The 13309-nt window shown below is 44.3% G+C and overlaps 1 protein-coding gene across 1 annotated transcript; it reads right to left on the reverse strand.

Moving 5' to 3' along the window:
- Positions 1 to 8931: 8931 nt before the first annotated feature.
- Positions 8932 to 11566, reverse strand: LOC130177829 (uncharacterized). The gene is made up of 2 exons (XM_056389799.1): positions 9653 to 11566; positions 8932 to 9505 (listed from the first exon to the last, which is right to left on the reverse strand). The coding sequence occupies exons 1-2, from the start codon at positions 10071 to 10073 to the stop codon at positions 9324 to 9326; spliced, it is 603 nt and encodes a 200-aa protein (XP_056245774.1). The 5' UTR covers positions 10074 to 11566; the 3' UTR covers positions 8932 to 9323.
- Positions 11567 to 13309: the final 1743 nt, after the last annotated feature.

The raw sequence follows: 13309 nt of genomic DNA on the forward strand, positions 1-13309 counted from the left end.
TTAATTGGTTATTTCTTTCTCATGTTTATTGTCTGTCGGGTGTTCATTTGAGGTTGTGTATAGAATTTTTGTTGTCTACAGTGATGGCAGATGGATTATAAAACTTGTAATGAGATGTCACAATATGTTCTCATATTGACTATGAAAAACAAAAATGAAATGCATGTCCCACAGCAGACTCCTCCACACCAACACACAGACAGTGACGTGAGTGCGTGTCGAAAAGATTAAGTGTGTCGTAGCTGCTGTTGCTAAAGAAAACTTGTTCAAAGTCTGCCTGCCAACTCTAAGCAGAACAAGGAGTGTTGGGATCTCATGTCGTGTTTCAAAACAAGCCAAGCATGTACTCTGAACAACAGAAGCACATGAGGAACAGGTCTGCAGCTGTTGAGGATAAAGTCAGAGCCTGCCAACCTCACTGATGGGTAGAGGTTAGTTTAAATTCAAACTCTGGCCCGTCACTGGCTGAACTCACAGCTTTAAAAAGCACCTTTTAATTAAAAAAAAATAAATAATAAAAATGTATATGACCTCGATGCAGATGTGAAAGGAACCTTCCACTTTTTGCACAGTAAGTGACAGTTATCAGTATATGCTTCCATTATGGCCCCTGACACCAGTAGATTGTCAGAATCAGTTTGTGTCCCATTGATGTTAACTCATCTTTTTCTGAAGATGAATCTTGACTCGGATACATTTCACTGTTCAAGCATGTCAGGTTATAAGAGTGGTCTGATACAGGGCTTTAAAAAAAGTGACATCAAAAAAGTGCAGGAATTTTATTCAACTAATTTTATTCAACCGAATTCAAATAATGCAGAAGTCACATGCACCATATTAAAATAAAAAACTCAAGGGTTGAGCTGAGTGATTGGGCCAATCTGGAACAGGTGTTTTAATTTGATGCAACTCAGTATGATAATCAGTAGCTTCCAAAGTGAGGTGATTTAAAAAAAAAAAAAAAAAAAAAAAACAGCTCTAGTTGTAAATCATTTTAAGTTTCTCCCCACTGGAGAAAATGCCTAGAACTCAGCTGCTCAGCAGCATGTTGAACTCAGACGCTTGTTCTTTGTTTGTTCAGTGAATCAATGAAGCAGCAACTAAAGATTTGTGTTTGAAACTTTGAACAAAGTGAAAGAGGAAGATGACACAGAAACATGACTCTATAGTGTCTCCTTTAGTCACCCAACATGAACCTAAACTAAAGTCCCGCATTACACCTACATCAGCTCAAACTGAAGTGATGCCACAAACCACTTTATATACAGACTTGCTAAACACATACAAAGTTTCCTATTGGATGATCACATCCCTCAGTAATCAGGCTGTCATCTGTGTCACCTGTAGCTCCACCTGCCTTCACTTTGAAGTAATCGGAGCCATCTCGTGATCCACCTCACTGTCAAACAGAGTTAGAAAACACACACTATAAATCCATATCATGTATTAAAACAAAAACATAGAAACAACAAGTTCTACAAGTTACTGCTAAAGAAAACACCTGAGATGAAGCTTTCACTCATATCAATGTCATTTTTGGATAAATATGACAAAATAAAGAGAGTCTAGTCTGTGTGCTTACCTGAATCACCTAAACATTTATTTAAAAACATCACTAGTTTGTCTTTCATGGCTTTTACAGTTTAGTTTTTTATGTAATTTCATTTAGTTGAATAGTCTCCATTCTATAGCCTCTGTTTGCTCTGTGGAATCATATTTTATTTTTGTTACCTGTGGGTTTTTGTCTCTGTGTTGTGTGTGTTCAGACAAGGGTGTGGAAGTGTTAGCTTCTTATGATGGAATAAAACCAAACCAACCATATTGTATATTATAGTAACTGAGGAAGTTTGTGAACTAACACGGTAGGTGACAGACGAACTCAGTCTTAATTTGAGCAGTGTTTCAGATCCACAAATTGACTTCTCTGAGGTCATGAAATTTATGGTGTGAATTGTTTCTTGAAAAGTAAATGTTATCAAGGATGACCAGGCTTTTTCAGCACAGACCCCCAAAATGTAAAAGTCAGAATCATCTTGAAAGTCTCTTCTTATCTGATGGGGTTTTTGTAGTTTCAATTTCTTTATCTACCTCTCCTTGACCTCTGCTTTTATTTTTGTTGTTGATTTGAGCTTCTGCTGTATTTTATTTATCTTTCTCCTTTTAGTGCATAAATCAAGTTCATCATCAGGACTTGTGTTTTATTTATAAATGCAAATCAAAAGACAGTGTTCAAAGAAACAATTTTCGATTTCTTCTTTCTAAGAGCTCTGTAGTGACCATATATGGAAGAAACAGGAAGCGCTTCAGGTGCCTCACTTGCTAATTGCTAATTGGGAACCACACCTGTGACAGGTGAGTTGGACTATAAAGAGAAGTGAGTCAGTTGTGTGCTGTTTGTCCTGAGGAAGGTCTGAAATGTTGCTCTTCTCTGTAAACAGTTTGTTAATTGATGGAGGCCATAAAAACTGTCCAAATCTTCAAAAGTAACTTCAGATTTGTGAGACTGGGATGAAAAACATATTAAATGAACTCATGAATTCAAAATTATGTTATCAAAGGATACCAGTTCACCTTTATGGTTGGCTATGGCTCAGGAGGTATACCTCATCTACCAGCTTTACTGCTCAGCCTTCTACTGACAACTCCGGCCTCAAATTTGGTTTCCTGAACATCGGATCACTATCTACTAAAGCATTACTGATTCTACTCGATTCTATACAACAAGCTGGATATGATTGGTCAATGAAACGTGTTAAACCAGATATTATCTTCCCTCTTAATGAAGCTTTTCCACCTGATTACACTAATGCAAATGCTGCTGGAGCAACTAAGGGAGGAGGGGTGTGTTAATCTATTTATACAGACTAACCTCAAATCTTGAAGTGACCTTTACCTCTATATCGAGGCTCTTCTAAGCCAGTTGTGAATTGACCTATCCATGACAACAGACTACAACCATTGCACCTTGTGGTACTCTGCAGGCAACCTGACCTTATTCAAAATTCTTGTTGCATACACTGATGACAGGCACAGAGCAACGTCTGCTCATCCTTCGCAACATCCGAGCTCAAGACGACAAAGTTAAATGTGTGGCAGAGACTCTTTTACATGAGTTGAAATCGGTGAAGTGGATCAACGAGGCCATCCATGAAATGTACGAAAATCTGGTCGGAGAGGACGTGGTGAAAATTGGACAACTTCGATCGGTAACCAACTACTGGAAAGGTCATTAGCTCTGTTTTTACAAAATGGGCAATTACTGGAGAAAATTAACGACCTACGTAGAGGACCAAATGGTCCGTTAACCGAGCTTCTGGACCGGGTTATTAAAAACAGAATTTCAACACAGAGTCACTGACGATTTTGCAACGACTGCAGAAACCCAACAACTGAAAAACATTCTAAACAAAGTGCGCTCCCAGTCTGTATATATACCATGGGAAGTAATTGTACTCCGCACCGCGTGTTTAAGCTTATCCGGTTTGTCAGAAACCTTTGAACAAATTGTAAAAGAATGGACCAAAGACTCTGACAATGTAAATGTCTGTCATCTGAAAGTCATCCATCCTGTAGGGGGTGGGGTATGGTTGTTTTTTTTTTTTTTTTTTTTAAATAAGAGAGTGAAAGGTTTTTAAATAAATCGATCATATGAGACCCTTTCACGACCTCGCCCTTATAAACCAACTCCCCCGTCGAAGACCAACCACCGTCGCCTTTGAATAATTTCTTCATGATGTACTCTGCGTTTTTGCAATTGCGCTGGGGAAGGCTTTTGACCACATCGTAGCCCGTTTCATCCAAGTCCTCCCAGTCGGGTTGGGAAACGCCTCGGACCTCGCGCTGCTCAGGCTCAGCCTGAACGGCTGTCGCGCCATCGCTCGAACGGTCACGATGCAGAGTCAAAGTAACTCGAGGCTCGTCGTTCTGGCCTTGTTTAATCAGAGTGAGATATCTCTGCAGCAGAGCGTTGTATTTCTTAACTTTTTCGTCCGAACTCAATCCCGGTTCATTTAATATCGCTCTCATTTTCGCATCCAAATCGTCTTCTGCCGTTTGTCTGATGGATGACTCCGGGCGAGTCAGACGGCTCAGCTGCTGCGGTGAGACGAGAAACATTTTTTGGGTCGTCCTCAGACATTTTATCGTCTGCTAGCGAGTCCCCCTAGAAGGTTACCGATGATGGGCACGACGGCCGAAAGCAGCGGTAAAAGAAAGCCGCCCGACTGTTTCTTTAGAGCCAGCTGTTTGCGTTTTAAACCGGTGTTTTTATCCGCCAGCAGTCTGATAATTTTCTTCTGCCTCTTTAGTCTTTTGTATTGAGAAGGAGATAGAGGAATGTTCCCTTTCAAGAGATTTAAGGCAATCTCGCACAGAGCTTTGAGAAAATCAAGGGAGCCTCAGAAACTGAGGCGTGGCCTGGTACAGAGCTTGTAGTAAGGGAGCGTTCCTTTTTATACGGACCGACATTTTTTTTTTTTTTTTTTTTTCTTTTTTACGCAGGCTTCATTTTGGGAACGTAGACGGTCGGCCACTGGTGAGGAAGTATGCCCGTCCTCAGTCTGTACCGTTCTGGGCAGGAGGGTGTGAGGTCGATGATTAAATAACCGTGGGGGTCTCTGGTGGCGTCTTCAAAGCTTTCCAGGAAAAAGGCTTTTTGTGAGGGGAAGATTTGATGAGCCAGTATATTTACCTGTAACTTGTCCCGAGGGTTTTTAAACATCACCAGATAATTGCTGTTCAGACTAATGGTACGACTGTGTTTGCCTTGGTGAAATACATTCTGGGTCAGCATCATAACGCTCATTTTTCTATGATGTCTGTACTGGGTGAAAAGTCTGACCACTTCCGGGTGGTCGGAGGCTTGAAAAATAACGTCGTCCAAAATGATCAGATGCTTCTGGTCGGGAGGAAACAGGTTCGAGTCTTCAAAAGAATCGGGTAGCCCTTCCACAAATTTAATATTTTTATTCATCTTTTGCAGTTCAGCATACATAGGTTGAAATGAAGTATAAATCCACACAATGTTTTCCGGTACAGCATCCATGACATGATTGAGGTTTTCCAGTACATTTTTTACAAAATAAGTTTTCCCACAACCACTGGGTCCCACAACCAAACATGAAAAAGGCACAGTGAGTCTAGGATCAAAATCAATCTCCTCCGTAACAGTGAGGTGTGACACTTTTTTTTTTTTTTTTTTTTTTTTTTCCCCCTCTCCTTTCCTACTCGTTCAAATTCTAATAGCCGAATGGCAAAGTTGTCCCGTCGCTAAAGAGACGTCTTTTGTCATACACCACTCTAAACTTTTTTAGAAATGCTGAATCCTTCAGCGAAAAGCTCTTTTTATCTCTTCTAATGTTGCGCTGAGGAGTCTCAATCACACCCTCTTGCGAGTCTTTCAGGTAACCCTCCACTAGTTCCTCGATACTGTCAAAGTTGACCCGCTCGCAGCTTTCCCGGGTCTGCGTGATACCCTTGACACGCAGCACTACTTTCTTACCGTTTCTGGTCTGGTACCCGTAACTCTTGGGACCGGCGGCCGCAAATTCTTGGATGCTATCACCCCCCAGGTCGTCCGTCAAATCCCCCAGGTAATTACCCAGCTCCAAGGGGGACTCCCCGTCTTTCACCACGTAGATCAAGCTGTCGGTGTCCGTATAGAGAACGTTCTGTCCCAACCGTTCCATATAACTATACAGCTTGAGGCGGGCGTAGGCGGTGGGGAACGCAGCGATGAATACGTTATTGGCTCTGCCTGGGGGCACAACGCAACGCTCGCTGTAGTTCCACTGAATGATGGCGGTTTTGTCATTGAGAAAGGTAAAGTACTGAACTTTATACTGTCCCGAAAACAGAAAGCGGAAAAACTCTTCACAATCGCTGACGAGGCTGGTTTGTGTCAAATTAGTTTTCTGCGCAAACTTACCCCAGAAGCTGTTGAGACACAGCTTAGACACCTGTCTCTTGGCTGGGTTCACCGCGATTTTGTTGGCGTCTAGCTGAATGCCCTGATTGACCCGATAGTCCTCGATGTACTTTTCCCTGCTTTGCTGATCGGAGGCCTCGGGCTACCTTTCAGAAAGGTGTGCATGTACTTGACAAAAATGGAGTCACTGCGTCTGTCAAAGTGCCACATTTCAGTGATCTTGGCGACTCTGTACCCAAGCTCTAGAGCCTTGTTAAGTTCGACTGTCACCCAAACCTCCGTCAGTGCTCTGGCCTCCTCGTCATGTCTGCAAGGACCCTGCTGGTTGTTGATCTCGGCGCAGGTACGGCAAAGGGTGAAAACCAGTTTACCCCTAGAGGTTCTGTAAGGTAGAACGGGGAAAAAAAGCCTGCGTGGAGGATAGACGACGGCCCTGATCAACCCAAAGTAGTTTTGAGGTTCGTCAAAGTCTTTGTGGATGATGGTAGGGTGACCTAGCGGGTAAGAAAAGCTACAGTTGACGTACGGGTACAGTGAAGTGACGTCCACGTATTGCACGGTTTCATTAGGCCCCGCCGTGTACCTCAGTCTCACGGCGCTCGTCCTGCCTCCGTAAAGAGCTTGATGAGGGGAGAGAGGTTTGGGAGCCTCAAAGTCCTTGAGAAACTTTTTCACCCCGGGGTGGGATTTTTTTCATCTCCATCCAGTCGTGTTCTCTCATGACGACTGTGCAGACGCTGTAAACACACTTTAGCTTCTGTAATCTCTCCACGGCGGCCGCATGAAGCTCCTCGAAGGGGGGCCCCCGTCAGAGGACAGGTTTCGTGAGGTTGAAAACACGTCGGACAGCCGTGGTAAAAGCACCCCAGAAACTCCCAAATGTACTTTTCACCGTTGATTTTGGCATAGCCGTCTGCAGAGTAAGGGCCGATCTGCTTCTCTCCCCTGTTTAAGGCATGCTGGATAAAGATGTTTTGGCTGCGTGCTACCCACTCTAACCACTGGATGGAGGCGTTGGAGTATTGTTTACACTGTCTTCTGTAGTCATCGGGTGAGGGTATGGCTAGGGTTTTAGGAGGCAGGAAATTTGTGCGAAAGACCTTCATGCAGGCCGATGCGATGGTAATGCAGCTGAAAGGGTCCAAGCCTGTGTCGGCGAGAAACTGGTTCCTGAACCGGACACAGCCTTCGGCAAGAATATCGACGTCCTTTTTACAATAGTACCGAGCTTCCCTCTCAAAGTTAAAGACACTGCGACTGGCGTTACTGTACCAGCCGCGGAACTCTTCCCGCCTCTGAGCCGTCATGCTTTCTACGCCATAATCACGCTCAGGCGGGTAGAGTCCGTTGTACTTTAAGCGCTCCTTGGAGCTGAACCTGTGAGGGAAGTAGCCCTTGGTTTGATCGCCGAAACCTAATGCTTTGGGCATAGCGCTGAGAGGCATGGTGAGGAAAAACAGAGTCTCGATAAATTTTAAGTCATAATCGGTATCTGTGAAGCTGAGGATTTTACTTCCTTGCATGATGAGAGAGGGTTCTAAACTCAGCTCTACCATGCTGTTAAGGGCCAAGTAGCTGTCAAAACCATTTGCGTTGTGGGCTATGAACTTAGTTCCCTGGTAAAATGGTCTTCTGAAGTGCAGGACAAAGTCTCTGGCGCACTGTAGACCGTAAGAGGCCCACTCCACACCGTTCAGTGTTTTTGTACACACCAGAAAAGGTACGTGGTTGCCGTCCTGATTGAGAAATGTTTCAAAATTGTAGAAAATCAATTTCTCGCTGTGTTGTGTGGCTGGCGCAACACTCTGAATGTAGCATTGGTGATCGTCGACGCCGGGCAATTTCTCACCGCAGATTTTACATTTAGGCTTCATACACTCATGACGATCAATACCATTACCGATAGCAACACGGTAAATTTTTTTGCATTCCAAACATCTTTTTATCAGATTGCAAGTGCTGACGTACGTTTGGCGTATGGGTGCTAGTTTAGGTTCTTTATGCCTGGTAAAACAAGAGGGCGTGCGACACGTCCTGTGACAGTCGCCGCAGAGTACGGGGGCTAACTTTTGTTTAACGCAGGCGGGGTCGTTGCAGACGGAGCAGAAACCTTTGCAGTGATGCGAGTGGGGATTTTCATAGCTTCTGTAGCAATAGTGAGAGATGTGCCTGACCCCTATAAAGGCTTTGAGATTTTTTATTCCGTAGTAATGGTTTTGGAATAAAAATAGAAACGGGGTTAGACCGATCAGAAAAGTCGGTTTCAAATTTAGAGAGGGGGCGGTTGTCAGGGGTTCTGTAAAACACTACAATTTTACGATTAACAATATTTTCTAATTTGCCTACGTCGCTAAAGGTCACTGGTGTCTGATCACTGACTGGCGAGACGTTGCAACTCTCTTCCTCGTTCTTCGGCCTCTCTGTCCGTGAGTTGAGGGTCAATGAGATGAGCTAAGTTGATGACGAAGCAAAGATGATCGTTCCTATTGTTGACAATGTACAGATGTTTCTTTTTTTTAATATATTATTTCACAGTCTAAAGTTTTGGGCGCTTTTCGTTTCTTACCCCCTCTGGGGTTTCGCACCACCTGAACGACTAATTCAAGGTTAGCGTCTGAGGCTATATCTGTGTTTGATTGCACTAAGCGTTCTAGTAAACCTTCAAAAGCTGGCAGGATAGCTTCACCGGCTTCGTCGACGGTCACGTTAACATGATTTTGCATGTTTTCACCTTTTATTTCTAACTGTATCACATCATTATGTTTAGCCTTTAATTTCACTTCGTCGGCCAGATCCTTGAGGATCCCGACGACATCTTGGTAAAATTGAGCAAGATCAGGCACGTTTCTAGGAGATGGTACATTAATAACTTGTCTTATTAATAAATTGTCGAAACGGTCGCGGGTTAGTGTTCTACACGGCTCGGCCTCCCGCATCGAATTTGCGGGAGGCCGAGTGGGGTTTGATTCACACGCTCATATGAGCGGCGTGCGAGGCAGGGGAGATGGGTTCAATATCGGTCTCTATCGGCGGGGTTTGAGGAGAGGGAGCGTGCGACGCATCGGCTGTGAAAGAGGCCTGAGGGTCAGACCCGTGCTGCTGGGAGGGGTTGGATGACGGTATTTGATCGACTAGTCTGAGAGCATCTTCTATATTTTGGAAATAATTTTCTGTATTGCAGATTTGTTGGATTTCCGCAAAAGGATCAGATTCTGGGGAATTTTCAGGTATGTTGGCTATGCTATCGTCTACCGCAAAAGCGGGTGAAATACGGTTCAATTCCTCTACATATTTCTTTAATTCGCTTGGAACCACGTCAGACTGACAAAGATCGTAAAAAAAGCCCAGGTTTAATCCTTTAGCCATGCTGAAATGTCACACCTTACTTTACAACTTCTCACACAAAGCAATGAAACCCGGACAAAAGACCCTGACCCAACTGTAGAATGACTCTGCGATTGCTCGCACACAGACACTGTGGATCGACGGAGTGGGTTCTTGAGTTTCTCCGATGAAGGTAGGGAGGTCCTCTTCGCCCTCTTCTGGGCGGACGAATCAAATTTCTCCTCGGTATTCCCTCTGTGACGAAAGACGATGAGAGGAAATGTTTTAATTCAGCGTGTCATGTACTTTTAGCTTTAGTATTTAATGATTTGGGTTATGTCATTTTAGGTTACGTGTATTTTATATCATGCACCATAAATAAAATGTACTAAGTAAGCCTACCTTTGATCAGTCTCGTTGCCACGGGCGTTTGTCCGTCCGATGGGCCTGGTAGATGCGGCTGCGCGGCAGGGATCTCAGGAGTCTCTGGAGGTGTAGTTGCCACGGGCGCTTGTCCGTCTGATGGGCCGGTTGGATGCAGCTGGGTGGCAGGGCTCTCAGGAGTCTCTGGAGGTGTAGTTGCCACGGGCGCTTGTCCGTCCGACGGGGTTGATAGATGCGGCTGTGTGGCAGGAATCTCAGGAGTCTCGGGAGGTATAGTTGCCACGGGTGCTTGTCCGTCCGTTGGGCCGGGTAGATACGGCTGCGTGGCAGGAATCTCAGGAGTCTCTGGACTCTCTGGAGGTATAGTTGACTGAACCCCTGGTACATAGGCATAATAAATGAAATTAATAAAAAAAACAATATTTATTCTCCACTCCATGCAGCTAAATTGAAGGTGACATTACATCACCACACCGCTGGTGGCGCTGGCTTCCAAATACACTACCGGAAATGCGTCTCAGACACGCCCCTACATTCCGGAAGTCCGTAGGAAGACCAGCCTTCATTTTAAATGTGTAAGCGGTAAAAGCGGGATGTCCGCAGGAATTGTTAAAATACTCTAATCCGAAGAAACGTTTAAAAAAGTTTTCATGGACTTACCCGTTACATCCGGACCGTCGGCAGATTCCCTCGCGGGACCTTCCGATTGGATATTTTTGGCAGACGAGTCCGGCAGAGCGGGTTTACGGTGAGGAGAGGGAGCGAGTGAGCATCGGCTGCGAAAGGCTTGAGCGTCAGACTCGTGCTGGTGGGAGGGGGTGGGTGACGGTATTTGTTCAACTAGTCTGAGAGCATCTTGTATAGGTTGGAAATAATTTTCTGTATAGCAGATTTGATGGATTTCCGCAAAAGGATCAGATTCTGGGGAATTTTCAGGTATGTTGGATATGTTATCATCTACTGCAAAAGCGAGTGGAATACGGTTCAATTCCTCTACATATTTCTCTAATTCGGTTGGAACCACGTCAGACTGACAAAGATCGTAAAAAAAAACCCAAGTTTAATTCTTTTTCCATGCTGAAATATCACACCTTACTTTACAACTTCTCACACAAAGCATTGAAAGCAGACAAAAGACCCTGACCCAACTGTAAAATGACTCTGCGATTGCTCGCACACAGACACTGAGGAGCGACGGAGTGGGTTCTTGAGCTTCTCCAACGTAGGTAGGTCGGTCCTCTTCGCCCTTTTCTGGGCTGATGAATCAAATTTCTCCTCGGTATCCCCTCTGTGATGAAAGTTTTCGGCGTGTCATGTACCATTAGTATTTAATGATTCGGATTCTCATTTTAGGTTGCGCGTATTTTATATCATGCACCATAAATAAAATGTACTAAGCCTACCCCTGAACGGTCTCCTTGCCACGGGTGCTTGTCCGTCTGATGGGCTGGGTAGATGCGACTGCATCGCAGGAGGTATAGTCGCCACGGGCGCTTGTCTGTAAATAAAATACTTTAATCCGAAGAAACGTTTAAAAAGGTTTTCATCGACTTGCCGGTTACATCCGGACCGTCGGCAGATTCCCTCGTCGGACCTTCTGATCGGATATTTTTGGCGGATGAATCTGGCAGAGCGGGTTTATGGCGTTTTGGAAGCCATAAACTGTTGACCCTTTGGACGGTTACTCTCGGGACGGATCGCTGATGAACTCTCATCTATCATGATGAACATGCTGGATGTGGAGGTCCTGGGCTGGTGTGGTTACACGTTGTCTGCGGTTGTGAGGCCGGTTGGATGTACTGCCAAATTCTCTGAAACGCCTTTGGAGACGGCTTATGGTAGAGAAATCAACATTCAATTCACTGGCAACAGCTCTGGTGGACATTCCTGCTGTCAGCATGCCAATTGCACGCTCCCTCAAAACTTGCGACATCTGTGGCATTGTGCTGTGATAAAACTGAACATTTTAGAGTGGCCTTTTATTGTGGCCAGCCTAAGGCACACCTGTGCAATAATCATGCTGTCTAATCAGCATCTTGATATGCCACACCTGTGAGGTGGGATGGATTATCTCTGCAAAGGAGAAGTGCTCACTATCACAGATTTAGACAGATTTGTGAACAATATTTGAGAGAAATGGTTATTTTGTGGATATAGAAAATGTTTCAGATCTTTGAGTTCATCTCATGAAAAATGGGAGCAAAAACAAAAGTGTTGCATTTATATTTTTGTTCAGTGTATGTTGGTGTTTGTTTGTAATTCTTTTATTGCTTGTCTTTCTGTGTGTGTTAAGTTATCTGTGCGGTCCGGTGCCACCCCCCACTGTTGCCCCAGTACCTGTCTGTCCCGGTGGATGAGAGATCTGGTCCTTCCATGGAGATTGTTCCATTCAGGTTCCCAGGTTGAGGGGGTTATGAATGGTAAGTGTGTAGCAGATGTGCCCTGAAAGTAATCAATGAGTTTTATTCTTCTGTGGTATGAGTGTAAATCTTTTCTAATTTCATTTTTATTAGTCTCCATGGGTTTGGGGATGAACGTGAGCCCCCTCTCCAGCAGAGTGATCTGTGCCTGTGTCGGTGTGAACAGGGTGGCCAGATCCAGGCTGTTAGCTGTGGAACCCCAGGACAGATCAGTTGTTATACCGGGCCCCCGTGTCAGGATGTTGGGGTCAAGGCCCTCCGTCTCAGGTGTTTGGGGGCCCGGTTCCTCTGTCTGTGGGTTCTGTGGGGGATAAAAACAGATTATAAATTGAACTGTTTGCACCAGTGGGAGAAGATCCGACCCGCCGTGTGGGGTGTCCAGTGGATGCTGTCCTCCGTGGTGGAAAACTGTTCCTGTGGGAGAGGATTTAAGTGGGGCAAGTTTTTTCTAATGTAATGGTTGATTTCCTGTAAGTTATTCTGTTGTTCTGTCGGTAAGAGGTGGGAGAAGTTGATTACTGGGATTCTGATCTCAGCATTGGAGTACCGGAATGCTGTGGCGTTTGGGAAACACGGAAAGGTGCCAGATGGGAAGACAGTCCTGGATAAGTTCAAAGTCAATGGGATTCTAAGTACGTATATTGTTCATTCGGAAGTTAACAATTTAGGGAAATGTTGTGGAAATTCATTAGTAAAAATGTGTGGGAACCCAATATAGAGAGCTGAAGTCATGCCCACGGTGGATCCCTTGGGAACTTATTTTGGAAGAAATATGTATGGCAGTGAACAGCAAGAGACAACTAATCTTTTGATCCTGTTTGAATTGTCATGAATTACACATTTTTGTCAATTTAAGATATAACTTTACAACTCAAAGTCACAGTTACAGTTACTACACACCCAAGAGTTGCCTAAGTGACGTCACGCTACCCAGAGCTGCTGAAGCTAGTGTTAACATGATGCCTGTGTGTTTCGTTCCGGCATGTAGTCGCACGTACATGGAGTCTTGCTTGTGCTTTTGTTTCCCAGCTGAAAAGGAACAGGATTCGCTGCATAAAACACATCAGCTAAGATACATTTGTGCATGAAACAGCTAAGTGGATACTGTTGAAGTATATTATATTGTGTAAGATGGACATTTAGTTTACTGACCAACTCAAAACACTGTTAGAGACATTGTTACTATTTTAAAAACATATTTTTACTAAAAAGTGACTGATTTTATAATGATGACAATGTAAGAATAGCTTTTGCT

Source organism: Seriola aureovittata, chromosome 11 (genome assembly GCF_021018895.1).
Source record: "Seriola aureovittata isolate HTS-2021-v1 ecotype China chromosome 11, ASM2101889v1, whole genome shotgun sequence".
In the NCBI taxonomy this organism is placed as follows: domain Eukaryota; kingdom Metazoa; phylum Chordata; class Actinopteri; order Carangiformes; family Carangidae; genus Seriola; species Seriola aureovittata.

Excerpts from the sequence above, each read along its gene's own strand:
- LOC130177829 (XM_056389799.1), bottom strand. The coding sequence starts at position 10,073 with ATGGAGTGGAGAATAAATATTGTTTTTTTTATTAATTTCATTTATTAT. Across the intron at positions 9,506-9,652 it reads GGCAACGAGACTGATCAAAG|AGGGAATACCGAGGAGAAAT; the intron begins GTAGGCTTACTT and ends CTTTCGTCACAG.